This window comes from Lontra canadensis, unplaced genomic scaffold (assembly GCF_010015895.1).
Source record: "Lontra canadensis isolate GAN:19392208 unplaced genomic scaffold, GSC_riverotter_1.0 scaffold38, whole genome shotgun sequence".
Taxonomy (NCBI): Eukaryota; Metazoa; Chordata; class Mammalia; order Carnivora; family Mustelidae; genus Lontra; species Lontra canadensis.
Genome location: NW_022631032.1, coordinates 636171 through 660122, shown reverse-complemented (window position 1 = coordinate 660122; position 23952 = coordinate 636171). Strand labels below are relative to the sequence as shown.

At 51.1% G+C, this 23952-nt stretch overlaps 1 protein-coding gene and 2 long non-coding RNA genes across 3 annotated transcripts; 2 read left to right on the top strand and 1 right to left on the bottom strand.

The window, feature by feature from the left end:
- Positions 1–651: 651 nt before the first annotated feature.
- HES1 (hes family bHLH transcription factor 1) lies at positions 652–3210 on the bottom strand. Its single transcript, XM_032869274.1, has 4 exons — positions 2830–3210; positions 2591–2686; positions 2247–2334; positions 652–1577 (listed from the first exon to the last, which is right to left on the bottom strand). Exons 1-4 carry the CDS (start codon positions 2935–2937, stop codon positions 1024–1026), a joined length of 846 nt encoding a protein of 281 aa, XP_032725165.1. The 5' UTR covers positions 2938–3210; the 3' UTR covers positions 652–1023.
- Positions 3211–12431: 9221 nt separating this feature from the next.
- LOC116874596 lies at positions 12432–21896 on the top strand. Its single transcript, XR_004384037.1, has 4 exons — positions 12432–12608; positions 17052–17159; positions 20693–20882; positions 21827–21896. It is a non-coding gene; the product is annotated as an uncharacterized LOC116874596 (long non-coding RNA).
- Positions 21897–22033: 137 nt separating this feature from the next.
- LOC116874597 lies at positions 22034–23952 on the top strand. The gene is made up of 3 exons (XR_004384038.1): positions 22034–22046; positions 23446–23751; positions 23905–23952. It is a non-coding gene; the product is annotated as an uncharacterized LOC116874597 (long non-coding RNA).

Here is a 23952-nt window from a genome sequence, read left to right as displayed (position 1 = left end):
AGAAACTTATCAAAAACATATGTCTGGTGTTAATCATCTGGACTTGGGCTCCACTTGGGAGTCTAACTAGCTGTCCCTTGGCAGAAGGAATCTGTTGACCTTCTCAGCTTGCTTGAAGAGGGTGCAGAGAGGCATTTTCAAACTTTTGGATGCTGGTACAAGGGAATGCCTAGCTGCACCTTAGTATTCACTAATTAAACAGGCTCCAACACTGGAAGGCTAGAGGCTGCCTGAATCCATTTACTTTGGACAGACACAGTGCCAACGAGGGTCTTCCTTAATGGGAGGTGAGCACGCATTACTCTATTAACTTCATGGCTTCAGCCGGGTTCAACCTTCCTCAGAAGGAGCTAGTGGGAGAACCAGGACTAAATGATTTACCCAAACTGCAACAAAAAATTTTTTGAAATCCTTTAAGAGATAGACCACAAATTGATCAGAGTAGTCATATTAGATGGGTTCCTGCAAATTAAGTGTAATTTAGTTCACAGAGCGTTGGTAAAAGTTTTGATGGATTTTTAAAAATGTTCTTTTAATAACAAAGGAGCCAGTGACTGAATTTTCAAAATTACCTGTAATCCACATTCTGCCAAGAGCCTCCTCTTTTTTTTTTTAAAATATATTCTGAAATAATCAGCTCTAAGACATAGGAGCCTTCATTCTTTTTTCTTTTATTATATTTTCTCAAATAAACTTCCCAAAAGGAAGATATTTTAAGAGCATTTTCAAACATCTTTGGCATCACATAAAAAAGAAATCTCGTGTAAAAAACGAAATGTCATCTGAACTTTTATAATACAAAGGCGCAATCCAATATGAACATATAAAATATATACAAATATAGTGCATGGTCAGTCACTTAATACAGCTCTCTACAAAAAAGTAACTTTTTAGAAATTAAAAAAAACAAAATAACCACTTAATCACAAAAGTCCTCTTTTCTCCCAGTGTCCAAGTTCCTGTTGAGTGTCCCAAAGGAAGAGAGGTGGGTTGGGAGTTTGGGGGAGGGGTGACCTGAGCCCCTCAGTTCCGCCACGGCCTCCACATGGAGTCCGCCGTGAGCGAGGGGCCGCTGGAAGGCGACACTGCGTTCGGGCCCACGGAGGTCCCGCTGTTGCTGGTGTAGACTGGAATGACGGGGCCACTGTGAGCGAAGGCCCCGTTGGGGATGAGGAAGGCAAATTGGCCGTCCGGAGCCGGCACCACCTGGAAACCGCCGAACACTTTAGCAGCCTCTCCAGCGGGACTGCCCAGCTTGCAGGGCGCGCCGCCGGGAGGGGGCGCCGCGCCCCCGGGGATGGGCACGAGCGGCGGTGGCGGCGCGAACGGCGCGTGCTGCGGCCCGCCGGGTCCCGGCGGGGGCGGCGGCGGCGGCGCCTGCAAGGCGGGGTGCGGCTGCCCCGGGTAGGTCATGGCGTTGATCTGGGTCATGCAGTTGGCCAGGTGGCCGAGCAGCCGGGTGCGCACCTCAGTGTTAACGCCCTCGCACGTGGACAGGAAGCGGGTCACCTCGTTCATGCACTCGCTGAAGCCTGCGCGGTACTTCCCCAGCACGCTCGGGTCTGTGCTAAGCGCGGCTGCGGGCCAGAAGCAGACAGACGGGTCACCCAGTGGCCCTGGCCCCGAGGCCACCGCCTCCGCCCTGGGAGGTCCCCGCGGCGCTCCTCCCTGACCACCCGCCCGCGGAACAGCTCCCGGCTGGCGTTGGGGGTAGGGTGGTGGTTTAGAAAAACCTTCCACCTCTCAACACTAGCTTGGCAGCCGGAGTCGAGACGGTTCCTCTCCATTCTCCGCAGCTCTATTTTAACCCATTCAACCTCACATCTGCCCTCACAGTCCTCGCGCGCGTAGTGACCTTGGGCAATGCCCTTCCCCCGCTTCCCCGCCACCCGGACCTCATTTCCCCTACTCTAATGGGGGAAGCGGGGAGTGCTAAACCAGGTGACCCCTAGGTTCCACGCAGCTCAAAACCGCCTCGGTTCTGAGTCTTTTCGTCCCCACCCGCTTCCCCCGACTGCCAAGCCGCCCGCCACCCTCGCCGCTACAACCTCTCTCCCTCCCTTTCCGGAACAGTAACAACTTGGAGTTGTGGCTATAAATAAGCCCCAGACCGTGGGAACGCAAGAGTGAGCCAAGGCAGTAAAATGTAGCTGAATGCCTCTCACAACCACGGGCGGAAGTCTGGAAGAAATCACCGCGGGGCGAAGGGGACGCCCGCAGAGAGGGACGCGGCAAGCCGCCCTCACCCGTCATCTGCGCCCGCTGCAGGTTCCGGAGGTGCTTCACTGTCATTTCCAGAATGTCCGCCTTCTCCAGCTTGGAATGCCGCGAGCTCTGCACAGAAGAGGCAAGGCACTGAAGTGAGAGCCCCGCCAGCGGCCTCGGAGTCTGGGGTCCCTCCCCTTCACCTCCCGGCCGCGGCGCCGACATCCCCAGACCCTGGAGGGGGCTCGGCCCTCTGGCCTCAGAGAACGCAGTGCAGGCGGGGACCATCCCGCCAGTTGGGGGTGGGGGTGGGTCACGTTTTGTACATGAGAAATGGTATTTCATTTTTAATTAAAAAAAAAAAAAGGCATCATTACCCACTTACATCTTTCTTAAGAGCATCCAAAATCAGTGTTTTCAGCTGGCTCAGACTTTCATTTATTCTTGCTCTTCGTCTTTTCTCCATGATAGGCTTTGAGGACTGTAAGGGAAAAAAAAAAAAAAAAAGAGCCCTGAGTTCCCATGGGATATGCCATTTCACCCCGGGTTTCAAGGGAGAAGGGAGCCCCCCCAACCCCGACTTAATTTCTTAGGGCTGCAGAGAGAGAGTGGTACTGCCCTTACCTTTCTGTGCTCAGATGCTGTCTTTGGTTTATCCGGTGTCGTGTTGACACTGGCTGGGGTAGCAGCCACCGGGGACGAGGAATTTTTCTCCATTATATCAGCTGGCATTTTCTGTTGCTTTTTTTTTTTTTTAATCCCTAGAGAATTTTATTTTTGGAGTCCTTCACACAAAAAATTGTTTTGTTTATGTCCCTTTCACTTGAGACTCTCACAAAACTACTGAGCAAGTGCTGAGGGTTTACTATAATATCTTATGGCTACTTGGTGACCGGTAGCGCTATTCCAGGACCAAGGAGAGAGGTAGACGGGGGATTCCACTGTTATCTGCACCAGCTCCGGATCCTGTGTGATCCCCAGGCCCTGGCGGCCTCTATATATATCTGGGACTGCACGCGAACGGCTCGTGTGAAACTTCCCAAACTTTCTTTCCCACAGTAACTTTCAGCCAATGGGAGGAGGAGACACGCGGCACAGCTCGTGGACCGCGCCCCCCCATTGGCCGCCAGGCACAAGGCCTGGCGGCCAATGGCGCGCGCCTGAGCCCGGGGCACCGGAGGCTACAACGTCAATCAAAAGGATTTTAACCCTTTGCTATTCTTCCTGCTGGGCTTTGCTTTAGAGAGGATTTTTCCGCAGGTTTTGTCCCAGTCTAGTTTATTTCTTTTGGGGCCAGGTTCTTTGCTCTTTATTTCCTTTCACATGTGTAATAGAGCTGCTTTGACACTAATAAGAAGTTCATTTGAAATATATATATATATAAAGACTTAGAAGGACAGGGATAAAAGAGGAGAACGTGTGCAAGGGTTTGAGTTAGCGAAACATCTAAGTGATTTCCCGCTCAGACACTATACACTGGGAGAAGGAGGATAATGGAAAGAGATCATGCAGAAAAGGGACGCCAAAAAAAAAAATATATTTTTTTACATGCAGAAAAAGGAAAAAAAAATGCCTCCCACCATACATTTACGAATTTTCAGAGCAAGGGTTTTTTTTTTTTTTGGTTTTTTTTTTGTTGTTGTTGTTGTTGTTTTAAAATCCGCCCCCCCCCCGCCCGTCCCTCATTCCTCTTCTGGATTTGGGGCCTTGGATCCTGCGATTCCCCAGGAAACAATCAGAATAATTTCCAACTGGGCAGAAAGGAAATGGAATTTCAAATGAAAGATGAACAAGAGGAGCTTTGATGGCAAAGCCTCAGGGACGCGCGCGCGCCCTCGCCATCCTTTTCCTTTCCACCCACAGACTCTGGGTTCTGCGGCCCATTGAGGTGGTGGGCCGGGCGGCAACCTCTCCCCTCCTTCTCGCCCCGCGGGCGGCCGGGGCCGCCTCTGCTCCCGGCGCGCGCGGGCCCTTTAAGAGCTACACCAGCGGAGCTGCAGTTTGACATCAGTCGGTCGGCGAGGGCGCGCCTGGAGCCGGAGCACGTGCCAGGATGTTTTATTGCCGCCGCGGCTGCGGCCGGGCCGGGAGGATGTGTGTGTGCGTGCGTGTGTGAGTGTGTGTGCGCGCGCCCCGGGGGCAGGGAGGCGGGGGGTGGCGGCGGGCGGCGGAGCGCGGGGGCTGGTTCTTGGTCCCCGGGAGAAGCCAAGAAGGTAAATAGCAGCTGCTGTGCTCGAGCCTGGGAAAACCCCGCCCCCTGCGCCTGGCCGGGGCTCATTGGCGCGCGCTGCGTGTGGGGTGTGTGTGTGTGTGTCCGGGGCCCCCTCCTCCGGCCCCCGCCGGGCCAGGAATCCGAGGGGGCGGCGGGCTGGGAGCCGAGCCCCGGCGCTTACCACCACCCCCCGCCTTTCCCCGGCCAAGGTCAGCCCTTCCGGGCGGGGAGCGCACGCCCTGGGGTGGATAGTAGGGAATTATTCCAACCCCCCACTCCACCCCTGATTTCGGGCTTGGGGTTTTAACTCGGCCGAAAGCCTCACTAGCAACAGCCCGGGGGAGGGGTGGGGGCATTCTTGTTTGCTCCTTGCCCGGGCCCTCCCTCCCTCCTCCCGCGGGGCCCCCGGCGCCCGCCGCGGTCACGAGATGCCTGACCGCACTTAGGAAGCGGCCGGGTCAGCCTCCTGCCTCCGCTCGGCGGCTGCGGTTAAAGCGGCTTCGCGCCGCCCGCCCCTTCCCCGGGTCCAGGGCGGCCGGGCAGCTCCCCCTCGCTGCGCCCGGGCGGCCGCCGGCGGGCGGCCGGGAGGAGGCGGGCGGCGCAGGCGGCTGCGTGCTGCCGGCTGGCCGGGCCGCGCGCCGGGAGGAGCCGCCGCCGCCGCCGCCGGGTGCCACGTGGCGGGCGCCGGGCCGGGAGCGCCAGGGCTCTGGCGGCGGCCTCCCTGGGGGATTTGCCGCGCGGGGCGGGCGACGCGCACTGCCCTGGCCGGCGGGCCGCCACCGCCGCCTCCCGCCCGCCAGCGCGGGTCGCCGGCCCCCGCGCCCCCCCCCTCCACCCTTCCCGCCGCCCGGGAGCTCGGCGCGCTGCTCTGGAGGCTTGGGGCAGCCCGGGAGCCCAGCGTCTTGTTTGATGTCCCGCTCCGCCCCCCCCCCGCACCCCCCCCGCCCCGCGGCCGGGGCCCCACCCCCACCCCCCGCTCATCCTCTCCGGCCCCCCCCCCCCCCCCCCCCCCCCCCGCCTTCCCAGCCCTCCCAGCCCTTCTCCAAGCTTGGAGGCCGCCAGAGGCCTGGCACACATTTCTCAGACACTTCATTCCTTCCTTCCTCCGAGCTCCCCACTGAGATAATGTTGTAAATGGTTCCACCAGATCTTGTCCGGATGAGATTCAGCGGTTCCTGACTCGGGGTAACCTTGGGCAAGCCCCTCTAGTTCTTTCATTCTGTACCGCACGCTCTGTGCCAGACACTGTGTTAAACCCTGGGATTACCAAGATGAGAGATACAGTGGCAGTCTGCAAGGAGTTTACAGTCTACTGGAGGCAGACAGACCCTGATTTTCTGATGGATGACCGGGCATTCCTCCATTAGTCCTCTCCCTTAGGGCTTAGATGATGGCGTGAGCGATCAGGAGAAACTAAAGGAAGCACTAAACCACACTTGTATGGGCAACACTCTTGCCCGACTATGCGGGGGTGGGAGGGGGGAATGCAGGGATGAATGAAATGGTTATTACCCTCAGGAAGCCTACAGCAGATACTAGACTCAGGAGTGCAGCTGACCTCTGTTTCCCAGTGTATTCCTCTGGTCGGTTCAAGAGAAACATCTGTGTGTCTAGATAGAAGTAAAATGCTGTGGCGGTTTAGGATCGTTAAATTACTAAGAAGTGGGGGTATCCTGGAACACTTCTGGGAGGAAATGGTGTGTGCTTTGTATCTTGAAAAATAGGTAGGATCGGGGCACTGGAAATAGGAGTCATGGGGCAGGGGGGAATGGGAGTACCCATAGCATTAAAGGCCTACAGCCTGGATCTTGAGGTCCTGCTTCAGGGAGCATGGTCTGGAGTCCAGGGTGGATGACAGGCAGGAATGTAAGAAGAAACTGAAGGAGGAGGCTTGCAGCCAAATCACAAGACCCTTAAACTTCTCGCTAAAGGACTTTAGCCTTATCTTCAGACAATGGAGAGCTGTGAAATGCTCTTGAATAGAGCACGGACAGCAAGGTTTTCTCCTTTAGAATGATGGCTCTGGCAAAAGTGTGGAGAGTGGATTGCAGAATTTAGAAGCAGAGAGCCCAGCTGGGAGGATTCAAGCAGTGAAGGAGGTTCCTAAGTGCCAGGTGTAGACTGTCACCGGGAAGCACCTGCCTAGAACCAGCTCACCTGGGCATTGACTGCACACTGTCCAGTGACCCAAGTTCAGCAGAAACCTGTCCACCCTTTCACGCCACATTCCCCACGACGTGGAGTCTCACTAAAGACTCATTGGACTCTGACCGACTGTACCTTCCAAGCATCATTTCCATCTTGCAGGACAGCCCTCAAGTCTGCAGCCAAACCTTTACCTCATTGCAGGCTTGGTTTACTCACTCTTGCCCCTCGGGCTACTCTCTGGGATTTTGGTGTGTTTTCTTAGCACACTGCCGAGTGGGCTGTGCCCTATCATGTTCTGAAGAAACGATGAACAATGTCTCCTTTGTTGACCTGCACCCTGGGCCAATGGCACAGAACTTTTCTTTCTTACTTTAAACAGATGGAAAGGTGGTGATGACAGAAAATTGTCTGTTGCTTTTGGGGCAGGGGAGGAAAAAGTGGAGTCTTCTGTGTATTTGAAATCCTCTTGGTGAAAGGTGACGAGCCTCCCAAGTCACCCTCCTTTCTTGCCATGCAAACTTTGCAAGCTTCTTAAAATGCTCTACTCAGCATCTGACTTTTAAAAAACTGCATAAATACTCTGACCCAGATTCTTCCAAGGAACTAAACCCTTCCCAGGGAAGCATGTTAACCCTTCCAGATACCCTCCCCCAAGCCTGTGAGAGCCTGTGACTTCCTCCAGTAAGTTCTGCTATGACATTGTGGTCTGCTGTCTGGCCCTAAGGAACTAGCTGGGTGTGCCACCCCCTGTCCCTTCTAGCCTGAATCATTTTTTGTCTCTGCCTCTGTCATCTCGGGATTTGTCACCCTGAAGGTGCATGGGGAATGCTGATTATAGTCAGGTTAGGGTCTCACTGCTGGACCTGAGGCAGCTCTCATAGGTCAAATAGTTAATCAGCAACTCTTTATTGCCACTTTAGGAATGCTTAGACTGGTAGAATGAGCAAGTAACTTAAACACAGACACACACACACACACACACACACACACACACACACATTTCTGGAGAGACAGAGGGGTCAGTCAAGTAACCAGAAATGTGCCATGAATTTGTCTCTGGGCTGAACAGACAAACAAAAAACCCAAACCCACGAAATCTCTGGCCCTCCTCCCTAACCATTCAAGAAGAAAATTTCTTTGCGAAGGTACTTATACACTATTTTTCAGTATCCTTACTTATCCTGGTCAAAGAAAATAGGACCAAGCTGACACTCTTTCCAGCCCTTCTCAAGTGCGGATCTAAGCTCCTACATTCAAGAAAAGACTTTAGGGATTGGAAGCCCCCCACCCCCACCCCACTTAGATAGGACGGCCTTTATTTTTCAGTCCTCCCACCCCCCAAAGCAAAGGGAAAATTGCACCCTGTTCATCAACAGAGGTCACTTCTTTGATCCCACTGTGAGACCAGCAGAACACAAGGAATCTTTCCTACTGTATCAACCCGGATAAATAGGACCAGGGACTGCTCCCTTTGTCCCCGGCCGGCTTTCTGGCCCATGAAGGCTGATTTTCTCTGTCTTCTGACATCACCTGTTTGCTTTAAACCATAAAATAAATAACTGCACCTTTAGTGAGCTTCCCCTTTGTCCCTAGGTATCAGAATCGTTTGTGGGTTTGGCTTAAAGCTACAGAAAAGACAGAGAGTGAGAGAAGAAAAAAGGTATTTTGCCTGAGGACTTGAAGTCCCCCCCCCCACCCCGTTTTCCTCCGCTTGACTGACTTTCTCACACTCGGATTCCCTGCAGCCTGCCAGAGCCGAGGTAGCTGCCCGGCCAAGAGCTATCCTGGGAGAGCTATTGAAAGAGCCTTGAGTAAGTACACACGGGGCGGATTTCTCCTCCCCCAGTACCTGCTGCGCACCTGTACAGGGAGCAGTCCCACACATATCACCTGATCGCAGCCTTTTCAGAGACCGTGAGAAAAATAAAGCCGGGGATAGAAGAGATGTTTGTTGTCTCCCCGGAGCCGCAGCCGGCAACCCGCAGTCTGAGTGCCCAGAAACAGCACGTTGCCGCCGACGGTGGGGCGGTGCACGCGTGTTTGCCAGCGCGCTAGCCTGGCGGGGGTGGGGGGAAGGGTTGGGAAGCCAGAGATCACTTGTAGAATGACAGGCCTCCCTGCCTACGTTTTCTGGCATCCGCCTGACCGGTAGTTTTATGATCCTTTGCTGGAATCATGATTGTAGTCCTTCTAGATAAGAGCCCAGAGATGCTCATCATGGCAGAATTCACAACCAGGATTTCTCACTGGAAGTTTCACGGAAGAATGTCCGCCCCGCTCCCTCTTCCGAGGAACCAAAAAAAAAAAAAAACCAAAAAAACAACCAAATGGAATTCAAAGTTAAGTCTACGTGCATATTTGGCAGTTGCTGAATATATACTTTTTGAATGAATAAATCAATCGATGGCTGCATCATTCCCCCCACCCACCCCAGAGAAGGGTCCATAGCTTTCAGCAGAATTTCAAAGCTTCTTGGGACCCAGGAAGGTGGAGGAAACGGATCTAGGCAATCTCCACTTACAATCTCCATTTACAAGTGCGTACTCTAAGCCCCAGAGGGGCCAGGGACTGACTTAAGGGCCTCCAGCAACACAGGGCCAGAGTGGCAGCCGACAGCCAGCTCAGAACTCTTTCCACCCCACCACAGTGCTGTGGTCCGTGGGAAATTCAGGGTGGGGTTTTATTCGAGTTGCGCTCACCACCAAAGCCTGGATTTAGAATAGACACATTAACAAAAGGACTTTGAATTTCCAGAACTTTTTTGGTTTCAAATTCTGAGGCACTTGAGCTGCTCTGCACCCAGTTTTTGGATGGAGAAGAGGATAGGCCAGAAAGCCAAGTGTTCATCAAGAGAAGAGGACTCAGGGATGCTTGGAACAAGAGTCCTGGTGGCCATGAGGAGGCATTAGAAACAACTGCAAGTCTGCATTCCGTCTTTGATAAAAATAAGCTGCTACTTCTCAACAAAACTGCCTGGTTGGTTTCTAGCCAAGCGGGGACCTCTAGGTGCAAACGGGGTGAAGGCAGAAAATTCAACATTGGCTAATAGCAGCCTGTAATGCTTTCTGCTCCCCACTCCCCACCCCCCTTACAAAACTTGACCAAGCCAGGGAGACCTGGGAAATGTGCCCTTTTCTGATAGGCCCTGAAAAAGGATGGCTGCCAAGAAAGCCTTTTCCAAACCGGGTTGGGGGGTGGGGGTGGGGGTGGGGCAGGGCACTCTGGAATGCCTTACCTCCCACATTTGACCCAGTCACAGGCAGCAGCAGTGCGGTGGGAAGGCTCTAAACTTGCTTTTAGCTGACCTTTACCCTCTGAACAGCGCTGCAGTGAGGCAAACCTGCAAGCCCAGGGATGAGAAGGGCATTCCCCGGGGAGCATAGGGTTGCTAACTGCTCCTCTGTGTGTGAAAGGTTCAGAACCGCACAGGGGCCAGTGCCTGTGGGTTGGGGGGAGGGATGTCTCTGGAAGGCTCAAGAAGGTGAGGTGAAGCCTAGCCCCTTTAAACCCAGGACATGCATTTGTTTGGCTTCTCGATGGCCGCTTCAGTTGTGACATCAGATCAAATTGCTTAAACAAAACAAAACAAAACAAAAACAACAATAAAAAACCCCACCAAAACCCTGAGTTAGTCTGGAAAACGATTAGGATAAAACTTAAAGCCTGAAAATGGTATGAGAAGAATGTTCCAACATTTTTAAATTAAAATCTCCATCATTATTATCCTCACGTCATTTCTCTACTTCCAGGAGAAGGGTCAGGGGAGGCTGGGGAAGGGTCCTGAGAGGGGGTATAACTGAGCCCGAGAGAAGTGACTTGCCCCAAGTTCAGCAGCCTCTCCAAGAGGAAATAGCAAAGCCAGAATTAGGCTTAGATTTTCCACCCACCAGTACAGAAACCCACCTCACCATATCTCTCTAAAAACATCTTGACATATCATTTACAGCAAGTGGCTAAAATCCATCAAGGATGGATTTTCCAATCGGGAACCTGAACTACCTGCTGGTGCGTGATTTGGTAGTGTGACAGGCTATGCCCACCCAGAGCACGGGTAAATTCCAGGCTTGCTGCACTGGGATTTTCTTTGGGATTTGCCCATCACTCTGTAACCTCTGGAAAAGAAAGGATCTTGATTTCTGAGTTCCAGGAGCTGGGAAGCCACTTACAGGGCCACACAGAATAAGTCCGCCTGCCTCTCTGTCAGCCAAAGCAAGCCAAGCCACACACCATCCTTCCTTTCCTCCAATTGCCAACCTGTTTCCCTCATTTGTGCTCTAAAAGGAAGATGGGAAGGGGGGTGGGGAGAGAATACGTCCAGGCCCTGAATCTGTGCTTTATCAATACTAGGCTTTTATGGGGACCAGAGAAGATGGGATAATGTTGGAGCCCAAAGCCATTGAGCTGCTGACTGACGTCACACATAGCAGAGGGAGAGGTGAGAACAGAATAGATTTTCCAAGTGGTTGATGGGGTGGTATTCGCATGTGAAATATCTATTTTTCCTTTTAGAGATCAGCCTTAGGGAACAAGAGAAGATGGTTTAGGCAGCTGCTGTGGCCACGGCTTAAGACTCTGGTGGTTTCCAGCACGGCTCGGGCCTTCTGGTCTCATCCACAGAGCTGGTGGTCACTGTGCCCTGCTTGGTAGAGGACAGGGCACTTTCTAGTCCATTACAGCATTTTGTCCTCATATATGGTTTTATGATCTAGAAGGATTGTGGTGGGAGGCTTAGGGAGGGGGAGAAAATTCAAGTGGTCAGTTCAGGAGGCATTTGGTCAGGCTATGGGCAGTGGGGGGCACAGGATATAGGACAGGTAAGCTTTCTGGAAAACAGTACCTCTAGAGAGACAAGACAGGGCAGGGAGCTTAGCAGCCAGGGGAGAATTAACTTTTCTTTCTCAGCCATGGGCAAAAATAGAGTTTCCAGGAAAATGGAACAGAAGGGAGAAGAGAGATGTCTGTCAGCTTGGTGTAGAATAGTGGTGATCTGGAGGACACGTCTTTGGGAGTGTGTGTGTTGGGGGGAAGCAAGGAGGAAGTGTCCTTTCTTGTGATGGGAAGCCCAGTGCGGGAGAAGAAAGGGGAAGGAATCCCACTTAGCAAGAAGACGACTGAGCGGGTTCTGGAAAGGATACAGGAAAGGCAATGGCCATAGTCTCCCCTGGGCTGAGGCTTCATTCAGCAGACAGTGTACCTACAGGGAAACAGGGGCTCTGAGTGAGGGGGCCCTTAGAAAGCTCTGGCACCTGCATCATTTTCCCCACTAGATAGTTCATTCTGTGCTAGTTTGTATTGCTATAGGCATAACATAAAATGCCACAGACTGGAAAAGGCCGTGGGATTGTTTGGGGTGATGGCAGGGAATAGGGGGGCTATGAAGACCCTGCATCCTGCGCCAGGGTTGGTCTGAGGGTCATGGTCCCGGCGATGGGGTGGCTGCATGGCTCAGAACGAAGGGGAAGGCAAGCGCATAAAATCCTCGCCGTTCCAAGAAAGGACTGAGGACCGAGTGCTCAACCCCAGCTCCCTAACCACTTATGGGCAGCTGCCCACATATGGTGCATTCGGGGCACGCTCTGCCCTCCTCTGTGTGAGGCATTCTGTGAGGCAGGGAAAAGGACCCTCTCCTTTCGTGGGGTGGGACGTCCACAGAGAAGCCTTGACTGAAATCTGACCGGAGCCAGTGAGGGAGAGCTCTGTTGCAACACGGTGGTGGGTAGCGCTGCTTGCCTAAATGATGGAGGTCTCTTGGTAAAGTCCCGGAGCATTGCCGGCTCCTGGAGGAGGTTGCCAAGGTGTGTAGGTCTATCCGGCACGTCTCCAACTGTGGCCTTTCTCTCTCTAGCCCTCCGTGGCTATGGACGGAGCCAGCACTCACATTCAAGTATTTGATCTCCTTGTCCTCGGTGGCGAGTCCCCCTCTTCACCTGGCACTTGGGACAGACCTAGACTTGGTGTCTAGCACTTCTTGTTATCTGGACAGAAGGAGCGAGACCCAGCTTGTTTTCTTTGAGCCGCGTGGACCTGTGTTAATGGCGCTGAGGTAATTTAGCCAAGGATTTCCAGTGGCCTATTTCACTGTATTCAGTTCCGTGACGATTCTTGAGGACCTACTGTGTGTAAAGCAGACCCACACGCCTCTTTCGGCAGATCACTTCCATCCCCACTGCTGTGTGAATGCTGGTCATCTGTGCAGAGTGGTGAGACTTACAGTATAAAAATTTCCCCTTTGCCTTCCACTTTTTTCATATCTACCGCTTCTCTGATAAAAAAAAAAAAAAAAAAAAAGCTCCGAAATTCCTTATAGTGTCTGGCATCCCCAAATCTTTGGAGAAGAAATACACGAATGAACTTTGACTTAAGGAAATAGGTTTTATTGGCAATTGGGTGAAACCCTCAGAGGGTCCACGTATTTTTTCCAAATTTTTCTTGGTTGTGGAATCTAAGAGGTCGGTTGCCTTTGATTGCTCCTGGTGGCCACCTCTGGCCACCCGGGCTGTCCCCTACAGACAGCTCTACTCTGTTGCATTCAGGTGAATTTGGAGGAGTCCATGGTTGTCCGTATTTTCCCAGGCCTATCTTTATTGATGGTTATTAAAGGCACACCACCACATGGCAATATGAAAGTACAAAGCAATTCCCAGGGTAAGGTGCGTGGGAAGAAGTGAGATACTGAGGTCCCAAACCGTTCCACTGTAATCACAGTCTGCCAGATCGATGTACAGTTAATCAGTAAGGTGTAGGTAGCCGGGTTCCACCACTGGGCAGCAGATGGGAAGAAGGGGAAAGGCTGGCGGGGAGATCACTGTTCCTTCTGGAAAACTGTAAAAGAAATTGAGAAGGGGGTCACCTGGGAAAGGAAAAGCTGATGGGCAGTCACTCATGTGGACCAGGAGCCCGCAAACGGTCAGAGGAAGGAGCCCCGCTGACCTCCTCCCTGGCCCTCATGCTCTGTTCACGCCAGGCCCTCACAGAACATTCTGTGTAACCAGGAAGGACGGTGTCATCGTGTGCAGACACGCTGGGTTTAATAAGTGTAAATACAGCACAAGAAAACACCAGTTTTTATAGCACACCCCAACACACCTGTTGTTTTACGATGCTGATGATATTGATAAAGGGGCCCCTTAAAGTTGAGGTGAAATGGCCTTGTATTTAAATAGGCACTTCAAGTGTTTTACAGCTGTGATTGACTGACCTGGTGATTATTTCTGTTAGGAATGTTTCACACAGATCTCTATATACATTCAGGGAAAATGATGGCCGTGGGGCTAGAACGCAAGGACGACAGAGTCAGATGGCCTCAGTTCATGTTCTAGCTTGTTTGCTTTCTAGCTATGGGACCTCAGTCTTCTCTGCCTCGATTTCCTTCCCTGTTTAATGGGGAGATAGTCCCAGTGCTTATAGGATTGCCATGAGGACTAATATGTATTGTGCTTAGAACTGGGCCTGGCATGTCACAAATACAATGTTAAGTTTTCTGCCGCTTCTCTCAGTGCTGTCTGTGTATCAGTATGTAAGGTAGGTAGCCTCATTTATCAGAAAAAGAAATCGTAAGATGTTAGTTAACATTTTCAAAGAAATGGATGGGCAGCCACTGTGGTAAATTGGTCCACGACTATTTGACAAAGCCAAGGCTTCAGCCAATCTTTCATGCGTGCGTCATAGGCTGGGGGGACCAGGAGAAACCTAAAAAATTATCTGTCTCCCGGGGCGCCTGGGTGGCTCAGTTGGTTGAGCATCTGACTCTTGGTTTCTGCTTAGGTCATGAGCTCAGGATCCTGGGAGGTGCTGGGCTCCATGCTGGGCATGGAGCCTGCTTAAGATTCTTTCTCCCCCTCTCCCTTTTTCCCTCCCCTGGCCACACCGTGGCTCTAGCGCATGCACACACAGTGGCTTTTTCTCTCTCAAAAAAAAATACACCCCCCCCCACATACACACCCACACACATACACACACATTTGGCTCCTTCTCCTTTTCCAGAGAAGAGGGTCTCCTCCACACAAGTAGCCCTGCTCCGAATAATTGTGATGAGCCTCAGGCTCACAGAAGGGAGAGTTCTGGATGCGGGCAAGGGCATCAGTGTGGGCCTGGCGCACAGGTGTGTGGGATGGCCCAGCCCCTCAGGGAGGTATGGGAAGAGCTCCCAATGGTCACTTGAATGTGCAGGAGCACACTCAGGCAGGCCCTCGCTAGATCCAGCCACCATTACGTGAGGTACAATTGGTGGAGACATGAGCGTCTGAGGCCTTTCCTGCCCGAGCAGGTTCTTGTCGATGACTGTCTAATTTATGGTCCCGACTCGGTCACTTCTGAGAGTAAAAGATAGTGTTGTTCCCAATCATGTTAGGACACCCGGCCTAATTTGGGACTCTTGGCCATCCTGGTTCTGTGGCCTGTGGTGACATGGGCTACGTCGTTCCTCTAGCTAGTCAGATGTCTTTTTATCAGAGATACTTCCTAAGAAGGAACACCATTCTTGGTCATTGATGTCTTAGCACTTCTATGTCTCTGGAAGGTGATGCCATTGATCTACCTTCCGTAAAGGGAGGAGCCTCGTTGTTGAGACTAGAGAACCTTGTTTAGCGTATCTAGAAGGGAGGGTCAGAGGAGGCCCTGTCATGGTTGCTTACAGTATGTTTGATGGGTCTTGGTCTCCTTTCCATAGAACAGACGTGCCTTGAGCCTCCCTACCTTCTGGTCTGCACCAGACTGCTGGCTGGGGTAGCCATGCCACTAGCCACTCTTGTACCTCCCGACTGTGGCTGACAATATCCGTTTCTCCTGGGCATGGGAATACAAGAAAGCAAGTGCCGTAATTTGAAATCCAGACCCTTGTTTAATGGCAGAAGGAAGACCCCAAAGGAAGGAGCATTTTCCCCACCTGAAATACTTGCCCTTTTAGTCTTGTATTTGACTAAGTCTTTTATGGAAAGAAAAAAAAAACCAAAAAACCCAAAACAATTTCTCTCCCCACCAAATAGGTCAAAGTCAAGGTTTGCTCTTTGTTATTTTCTTAAAAAAAGACAAGAAAGAAAAGAAAACTGGGTGCCTTGCCTGAGTGTTCTCCTATGTGCCTATTTAATGATTAATAATACCTTGTGGGCTATTGTTTGATGTGGCCTCTGCTGGTTTGAACAGGAGAATACTGATTCACTCTTGAGGCATTTATGAATCACAAGTGTTTACCCTGAGACAATAAACGAAAGGGGGAGATTGAAAAAAAAAAAAACACCCAAATATGTTGAATTCTTTGAGCAGAAACTGGAGATAACAGGGGATCTCAGTCTTTGATACCCAGCGTGGGGCCCACCGATTTCTCTCCCAGAATCAAGACCAGGTGAAATGACCAAGATGAGGCATTTGAGTTTTAAAGATTTTTCCTTTCACTTGCTGATAGGATTGAGGCAACTTTTCCTCTTGTTTTCCAGGTCACACGCATCCCTTGTCTTCCCACCTGTCTGGTTCCTCCATGTCAGTTGTTTAGAAGGGAGTTTCTGGATGGTTCTTTAAGGGAGCTATTTCCCTGAGAGGGTGGATTCGACAGATAGAGAGACGCAACAGGCCTCGGCGACAGACTGGACCAGGATGGCCAAGGAGGAGCCCCTCGATGACACCTGGTTTGTCACCCAAACAGCTAATTCTTCCACAGTTGCACTTGCAATAAGAGGTCCTAGACTTATTTTCCCTTCTTTCTGCCCTGAAGCCTAGAGTTGAGTGAAAAAAAGATTGCTACATTTGCCCCTAATGACCCTTTACTTTTTTTTTTTTTTTTGAGATAATTTTAGACTTAGAGAAAGGTTGCAACTAGTAAGGGAGCTCTCATACCCTTTCACCAGCTTCCCCAGTGTCATCGAATTGAGCAAATAATCTTGGTCCAGTGCTCTAAATGACAGACTTCCTTCCAATTTCATCATTTTTTCCCTAGTTGTTGTTGTTTTTGTTTTTTTTTTTCCGGGACCCCATCCAGAATTCCAGGTGCCTTGAGTTGTCTGGTGACCTCAGTCTCCTTCTCTCTCTTCTGAAGTCCATCCTTGTTTTCATGATGCTTTTGGGAATACCAACCTGCTGTTTTTATAGACTTTCCTCCTGGGGTCTGTGTGCTGTTTTCACACGATGAGGTCAGGGAGCTGTGCTTTTGGGGAACACATAGCAGAGGTGATGTGCCCTTCCCAGAGCAACAGGGAAGGGGTGACATATGCTGTCTTATTTCCCTGTTGCTGTTAAGCATGATTACGAGGGTAAGACGGTTTCTGCCAGGGGTGTCCACTGTAACGTTACACTTTCCCCCTTCCTAGTCCCTGAATGTTTGGGGGGTGATACTTCAAGGTTTCTGCAAATATGCTGTTTCTGCTAACCGTTCTGCCCACCAGATTTAGGATCCATCAAAGAATCTTGCCTGTGGTAATTACTGCTGTCATAATCTAATAGCGATTTTTGATCTCCCTTATTCTTTTTACATTTAACCATTGGAATGCTCCTTAAGGAGGAATTACATGATGTTGCAGGTGATAAAGCAGAAATAAGGAATCCATACTCTTTTGAAGCCTACATTTTAGATGGAGAGATGGACAAGCAAAATAAATGGAGTGGGGTAGGTAGTATATTAGTACTATAGATAGAAGTCAAGTAGGGAAGGAGGGGGAAGTGCTGGGAGTAGCAGGTTTAAATCACATGGTCAGGAAAGGCCTCTGAGGGAAGACATGTAGCAAGGGAGGGAACCAGTACGTGAATATGGGGTCTAAAGAGGAGAAACAGCAAGTGCAAAGGCCCTGAGGCAGGACCATGCCTAGTGATGGGCCCTAGGAAAGTGTGGCTTGTACAAAGTGAGCAGAATGCAAAGGGGAGAGAGGGAGGAGGAAGCAGAGAGTGGCAGACCAGATGCGGTGGGCTTGGGGCGGTCCACATGGCCTGGCTGTGGCTCTGAGGGAGCCAGAGCCTTGGCAAGGTTTTGAACAGAGGGGTCACACCTGTTCCTAAAAGAGCGCTTTGGCTGCCCTGTGGTGGCCCCAGTTGGAGGCAAGGAGCCCACAGGGAGGAAACCAATCACATTCATCCAGGAGGTGGTTGTACTGTGGATATATTTTAAAGATAGAACCACCACTGCCAGGAAGGGGCTTCCTTGTGGCCAGCAGCTTCAAGCTACCTCCAGATCCCCCAGGGGGGAAATCCTCCCTCCCCAGCATTGAAGTGGGGCTTCAGGCAACATGTCTGAGAGAGTCCAGGCTCTGTGGCTTCTCCTGGGAGCCTTCTGTCACCCAGGTCCACCTTCTATCTCTCTGCACTGCACCGCACGCCTCGCTCTGCCCCGAGGCCAAGCTTCTGTTCTGGTCCACCCATCACCTTCCATCTTCTCAAGATCCTTCCCATCTTCTAAGGATTCAGTTGTGCCGCCCCCAGCCCCCCTCTCTGAACACTTCCCTGTCGGTGGGGGACACTAACCAGGTCCGCTTCACATGTGCGGCCCCAGGAGACAGAGACCACAAATGTGCCTGTAGTGTGAGGGCCCCTTAGATGCCAGGACTGCCCCAGGTGCCTCAGCAGCCTGTTAGCTGGTCTGTCAGTGTATGGCATACGTTCAGAATGAAACGATTATGTTTCTTCTTAATCATGTAAGTACATTTTGCCTTATACTCCACGTATGTTCGTATTTCCTTAAATATAAAAATTATGTCTCTGCCTCTCCCTCTGCCTAACTCTTCAAGTCAAATGGAAATTCCAGATTTGCTCTCGTTGGGCTACCCCATACCCTTAGAGGGGTGCTATAAAAAAAAATAGTTTGAGAAGTCAGGTGAGGGGTGCAGGGAGAGGTAGATGTCACTGAGGTTTCGTTTGCTATGAATGGATTTCTCTTTATCTGGTGATCAATTTCACTTTAAAAAATGCATATGTTTAAAAATTTAAAGCAGTACAAAAGGGTAGATCCTGAAAAGTCACCCTTCCGTCTGTGGCCCCAGCCCCCAAGTCCTGTCTTGAGGACAGCCACTCTTACTCACCCCCTATATACCAATCCAGGGATGGCTAATGAACAGTCAATGGCTGGTAATAGAAAGTGCTGACCAACTGAAGGTAAACTGAGGCAGCATGGAACCCAGCCCCCAGCAATGTCCTTCCCAGGGCTAAGGTGGCTTCCATGCGACAGGGTCAGCTAACCTGCCATTTCTATTGTCGTCTTTGGTTCAGGCCCCCTAAGGGTAAGTTTGCAAAAACCCCATGCTAAAGTGGAATTGGGGCATTTGGCACTGCCCTCTGTGGCTCTGGATCTGTGCCCTCACAGGGAGGTCTGCTGTCACTGAGATCCTCTCTCCCGCAAAGCTACATTGGGAAGAAAGGCAGGTGGGGAGTGTTGGGGGAAGCCAGCCTCTGCACTGTGATCACAGCAATGTGAGCGATGACAGTGAGGTTTCGGGGGGCTTTCTCATTCCTCCCCACTCCTGTGCCTCAGAGGCTCACCTGAGAGGCAGCACTCTTGGCCACCTTTCCCATGGGAATTCAGCACAGCCAACAGAACCCCTGAACTCTGCTGGGCCACTGCCAGCAACCTTCAAGCCTTTCCCCCCTGCTGCTTACAGTGACATGATGTCATTTTTATTGAGGCAAGATTAGATTTTTTTCTAAGTTCTCAAAAGTGTGCTTCACATGATCTCTAGTACTTTTCCCACTGAGTGAAGACCACAGAGCTGCCAATTTCAATTTTCTTCAGCTTTTATCACTAGAAGAAGATTAAAAGGAAAAAGGAAGGGGGAGAAAGGCTGAATGAAAATATTCCACTTGGCCCCGGCTGTTAGCATGAGGGTAGCGGGGGACACCCTCATCGCCTGCTCCCTTTTCTGTAACTGGTGCAACAGGAAGATGTCAGGAGACTGGAGTTGGCCCTGGCTGCTGGAAGATGCTCAAGATCCACTGGCCCGAAGGGTCCTCCTGCCAGGAACTGGAAGAGACGAAAGGTACAACCTCGGGTCATTCACCGTCGTCAGGAGAGGATCAGAGAAGATGCTTATCATTTGGGAGGCTATTGGGTAAAATAAACTCTGGGAAAATCTTCATCCTCTTAATTCTAAGGGACTGGATCCCAGGGCCGCAGATCAAAGGCAGACGTTTAACCGACTGAGCCACCCAGGTGCCCTGCCATATACTTTTCTTTAAGGGAAATTGAAGAATGCCTGTTTACATGGATTGTGGTTTTTTGGGTGCCAACTCAGCCTTCAAAATGAGTTGGTGTGATGAAAAAATCTTGAAAAACATAAGCTCCAATCATGTAAAATGAGAGAATGAAGTGTGGCAGAGTAAGGGACATGCCAAAAAACTACATGTCTTGGGACGCTGGGATGGCTCAGTTGGTTAGGCATCTGCCTTCAGCTCTGGTCATGATCCCAGGGTCCTGGGATCAAGCCCCACATCGGGCTCCTTGCTCAGCTGGGAGCCTGCTTCTCCCTCTGCCTGCCACCCCCTCTGCTAGTGCCCTCTCTCTGACAAATAAATGAAATCTTAAAAAAAATAAAAGAAAAAGAAAAGAAACACATGTCTCCCACTCTGTAGGTGTCTTTTTTTTTTTTTTTAAGATTTTATTTATTTATTTGACAGAGATGGCAAGTAGGCAGAGAGGCAGGCAGAGAGAGAGGAAGAGAAGCAAGCTCCCCGCTGAGCAGAGAGCCCAATGCAGGGCTCGATCCCAGAACCTGGGATCATGACCCGAGCTGAAGGCAGAGGCTTTAACCCACTGAGCCACCCAGGCGCCCCCCACTCTGTAGGAGTCTTAAAGTGGAAACCACATTTACGTGACACCACCACTGATGAGCCGAGTTCACATTCCTGCTGGTCTGTTCCTCACCACAGCCTGTGCAGTGGGCGGGGGCAAAATTTACCACAGCTCTACACTGCACCTGGCACGGAGTAGGTGCTCAGTGAGGGTTTGTTGAATAAATGTTGTGTAAACCCCCAATTTCTAGAGGTCAGACAGCCTCACAAGTAATCAAGAAATCAGTCCCGAGTCCCTTGGGAGTAAGTGGCAGAGGTCAGACTTGATCTTAGAGGTCTTGAATTCATACATCGAAGCTCATCAGTACTCAGTTCTCCTTAGAGGCCTCAGAGAATTCTCTTGACAACTGGCCTTTCTCTGGCTGGCAGGAAGGCGACTGTGGAGGCAACCTCCTTGAAGGTGGCAGTGAGTCTTAAAGAGTCGCTTCAATGGATGGAGGCCAAGGTGACTTCAGACGTGGGCAGGACATCTCATGAGGAGACCCTGCTTGGCTGGAAGGTTCTCCTAGCATTGACTTGGTTGTACTAAGAAACGTGGGCATCTGGTGTTGTTCTTCAGGTATGGATTTCTAAGCGGTCCCAGTTCCTTGTGAAAGTCTCTGCAGCTGTCTAACTCTGTCTCTGTCAGTTATGTGGAACAGAAGAAGTGGGGTTCAGAGGCAACTTGTGAGGGAATTCTCCCCATTTGTGTCTTGTGAACCTTGATTCTTCTCCTCCTCACAGCGAGAGAAGGACTGTATGGGGAATGAAGTAAGTCCCAAGTAGTTTGCAAGGCTTTGTCAGGGCGACAGAAATAGCAGCTGCAGTATCACTGGGCTGAAAGAGACCCGGAAAGGGACTGACCCCCTTCTCCTGCCTGCAGGGGCTGGAGCTGATTATGGCCCTGTGGAAATATGCAGGGCCTTTTCCCTGCGGGAAAGGAGGGTCTCTCTGGATGAGAAGGGAGACCAGAGTGTGAAACTTCATGTTTTTGTCTAATCTGTGCTAAGGGCATGAGGCAGTACACAAAGGCTTTGTCCTGGAAGTCGGAGAAGGATCCGGGTTCTAGTCCTGTCTGTGCCATAGACTCATGTGTGTGTCCCTGCGGGCGGTGTTCACGCATCCTTCTCTGGGCCTTGGTTTCCCCATCAGCAGTCATTAAACATTGGTTTTCACCCAATGCCTTGGGAGGTGTTTCCTCCCCAGGCAGTGCAGGCTCTGAACGCGGGGGTGATGCTGGGCGTCAGTGGCTCCTATAAGCCCTCAGATCCTTCTACCAGAACAGTTTGGCTTTTGCCCCTTCACACATTCCATGGTCCTCGTACGATTTTGTTCAAAGAAAGTATTCCACTGGTTTTGTGTTTAAGTTTGAAAACCACCAACTTAGAGACTCAGAATTCCTTTCCAACGCAGAAAATCATATGATTCTTCCCTTATGCCTCCCTGGCTTTTGGACTTTGTCTCCCCTGCTCTATAGCACGTTCTGCGTTAACCCCTTGGATCCCTCTTTTTCTCTTTCTAAAGGGTCATCGCAAGCCAAGTCCGCAGATGATTTGGAGCATGTGGGGCTTGCTGTAAAGGCTGCCTGGGAGAGGGCAACCCCCCCCCCCCCCGCTCCACTGCTCACACTGTCCCCAGCCTGCCAGTGAAACCAAAGACTGCAGATCTCCACTGTGCCTTAATCCCCATAACCGGAACCTCGTCTCACATCCCTCACCCACAGCCAGCCCACGTGGGACATCGAGTAGGTGCTTAGTAACTACTTGCCGAAAGGATTGGTGAATGAATGGCTTGTTCGCCTCTGTGGGAGGAATCACAGATGTCCCCGTCTCGAAGGGCCTCCCCGGGACTGACTGGAGCTTTGTGAATGCTGTGAGCTCTGTGTGATCCTTTTATGAGTTGGGTTGGTTACGGCCGGTGCGGGTCATCCCATGGTATGGGTTCACCTGTGTCCCCTTAAAAAAGATATCGAAGTCCTAACCCCTAGTACTTCAGAATGGGATCTTTTTTGGAAATATGCGTTGCGAGAGGTTTGCAGATGTAATTCGCTAAAATGAGGTCATGATGGATAGAGTAGGGTGGGCCCTTAATCCAGGGGGACTGGTGTCCTCGCGAGAAGAAAAGGAGACACACAGACACACAGGGGGACGACAGTCATGTGATGATGCAGGCAGAGATGAGGATTGCACGCAGAAGCCGAGTGGTGCCGAGGAACGCCAGCAGGTGCCAGAAGCTAGGGGAGGCAGGCCAGGATTCTCCCCTCTAGATTTCAGAGGGAGCTGGGCTCTGCTGACTCCTTGATCTCAGACTTACAGCTCCCAGAACTGTTAGGCAATACATTTCTGTTGTCTTTTTTTTTTCCCCAAAGATTTTATTTATTCATCAGAGAGAGAGAGGGAGAGAGAGAGAGTGCACACAAGCAGGGGGAGCAGCAGTTGAGGGAGAGGGAGAAGCAGGCTCCCCACTGAGCAGGGAGCCTGTTTTGGGACTTGATCCCAGGACTCTGGGATCATGACCTGAGCTGAAGGCAGACGCTTAACTGATGGAACCACCCCGGCGCCCCTACATTTCTGTTGTCTTAAGCCACTCAGTCCGTAGTACTTTGTGAAGGCAGCTCTAAGGAAGGACTATATCCCTCTACCCCCAATGTTATGCTTAAAAGGAAAAATCTACAACCTCTTTTTCCTTTAACCTCTATGAAGTGTTCATAGGAACATGTTTGCTTGAATTTACTGTTTTGAAGCATTAATTACAATCTCTCATCAAAATGCTTCATGTATTTAAAGCTCTAAAATCTTTGTATATTGGGTCATATGTGTGTATTTATTGGAAAGTAAAATAGACAAATCAAAAAGCAAGTGACTTCCCTCCCAAACAAACCAAAAACTCCAGTCCTAGCTCGTCCTAGTCCTCATCTTTTTTTGAGGCAAATTTGCTGAGAATCGGCTACTCATTTGACTTGAAAGTTTGAATGCGAGTGGGGCCTGGGGGTGAGTTTCACTTTCCTCTCTAGGAGCTCGGCGTGCTTGCCTGGGTTAAAGCAGGGACACAGAATCACTGTTCACACCTCTGCAGAAGTGGTACTCCTTGCTTCTGAATATGCTTCCTGAGTTTTGTTTCACTGGCCCTCTTCCTGGGAGCAGGTTACCAGCTCTGGCTTCCCCCAGGTGCCCTTGATCAAGAAAGCACGGCCCTCCCTCCTCCATCGCCAAGGAGATTCAGGAATTTGTGGGACCCACCTCATGTCGGGTTATTGAGTAACTGGCGGGCCATCGAATGTCAGGGCTGAGAAAACAAAGCTGCCTACCTGTTGGGCCAGATGACCTCACAGCCCCACCTGGTCTTCTGGCACGGGCTTGCTCCAGCTTCCGTCAGTGACACCTTCCAACAAGCCCCGCCCGCATCGTGCTGTTCTAAACACCCAACTTGAGGATTCTTGCTGTGCTCAGGTGAATGGCAGTAGCTTTGGTTCCAACTAGGCCTACAGCAGTCTTGCAGGAGTGGGAGGGGGTCTTTTCCAGAAGATGGAAATTGAAAGGAATGAAGGGCTTACTGTATTTTAATTCAAAATCCACCATTTATCTCCCAACCTGGATTTCTAGCCCCCTCCTATAGGTGTGGAGAAGACCAAACCATCACCAGCTACCCCC

Coding starts and splice junctions, on each gene's coding strand:
- HES1 (XM_032869274.1), bottom strand. CDS start 2,937: ATGCCAGCTGATATAATGGAGAAAAATTCCTCGTCCCCGGTGGCTGCT. Junction 2,687..2,829: donor CAGCATCTGAGCACAGAAAG/GTAAGGGCAGTA, acceptor TTTCCCTTACAG/TCCTCAAAGCCTATCATGGA. Junction 2,335..2,590: donor TGGATGCTCTTAAGAAAGAT/GTAAGTGGGTAA, acceptor TCTTCTGTGCAG/AGCTCGCGGCATTCCAAGCT.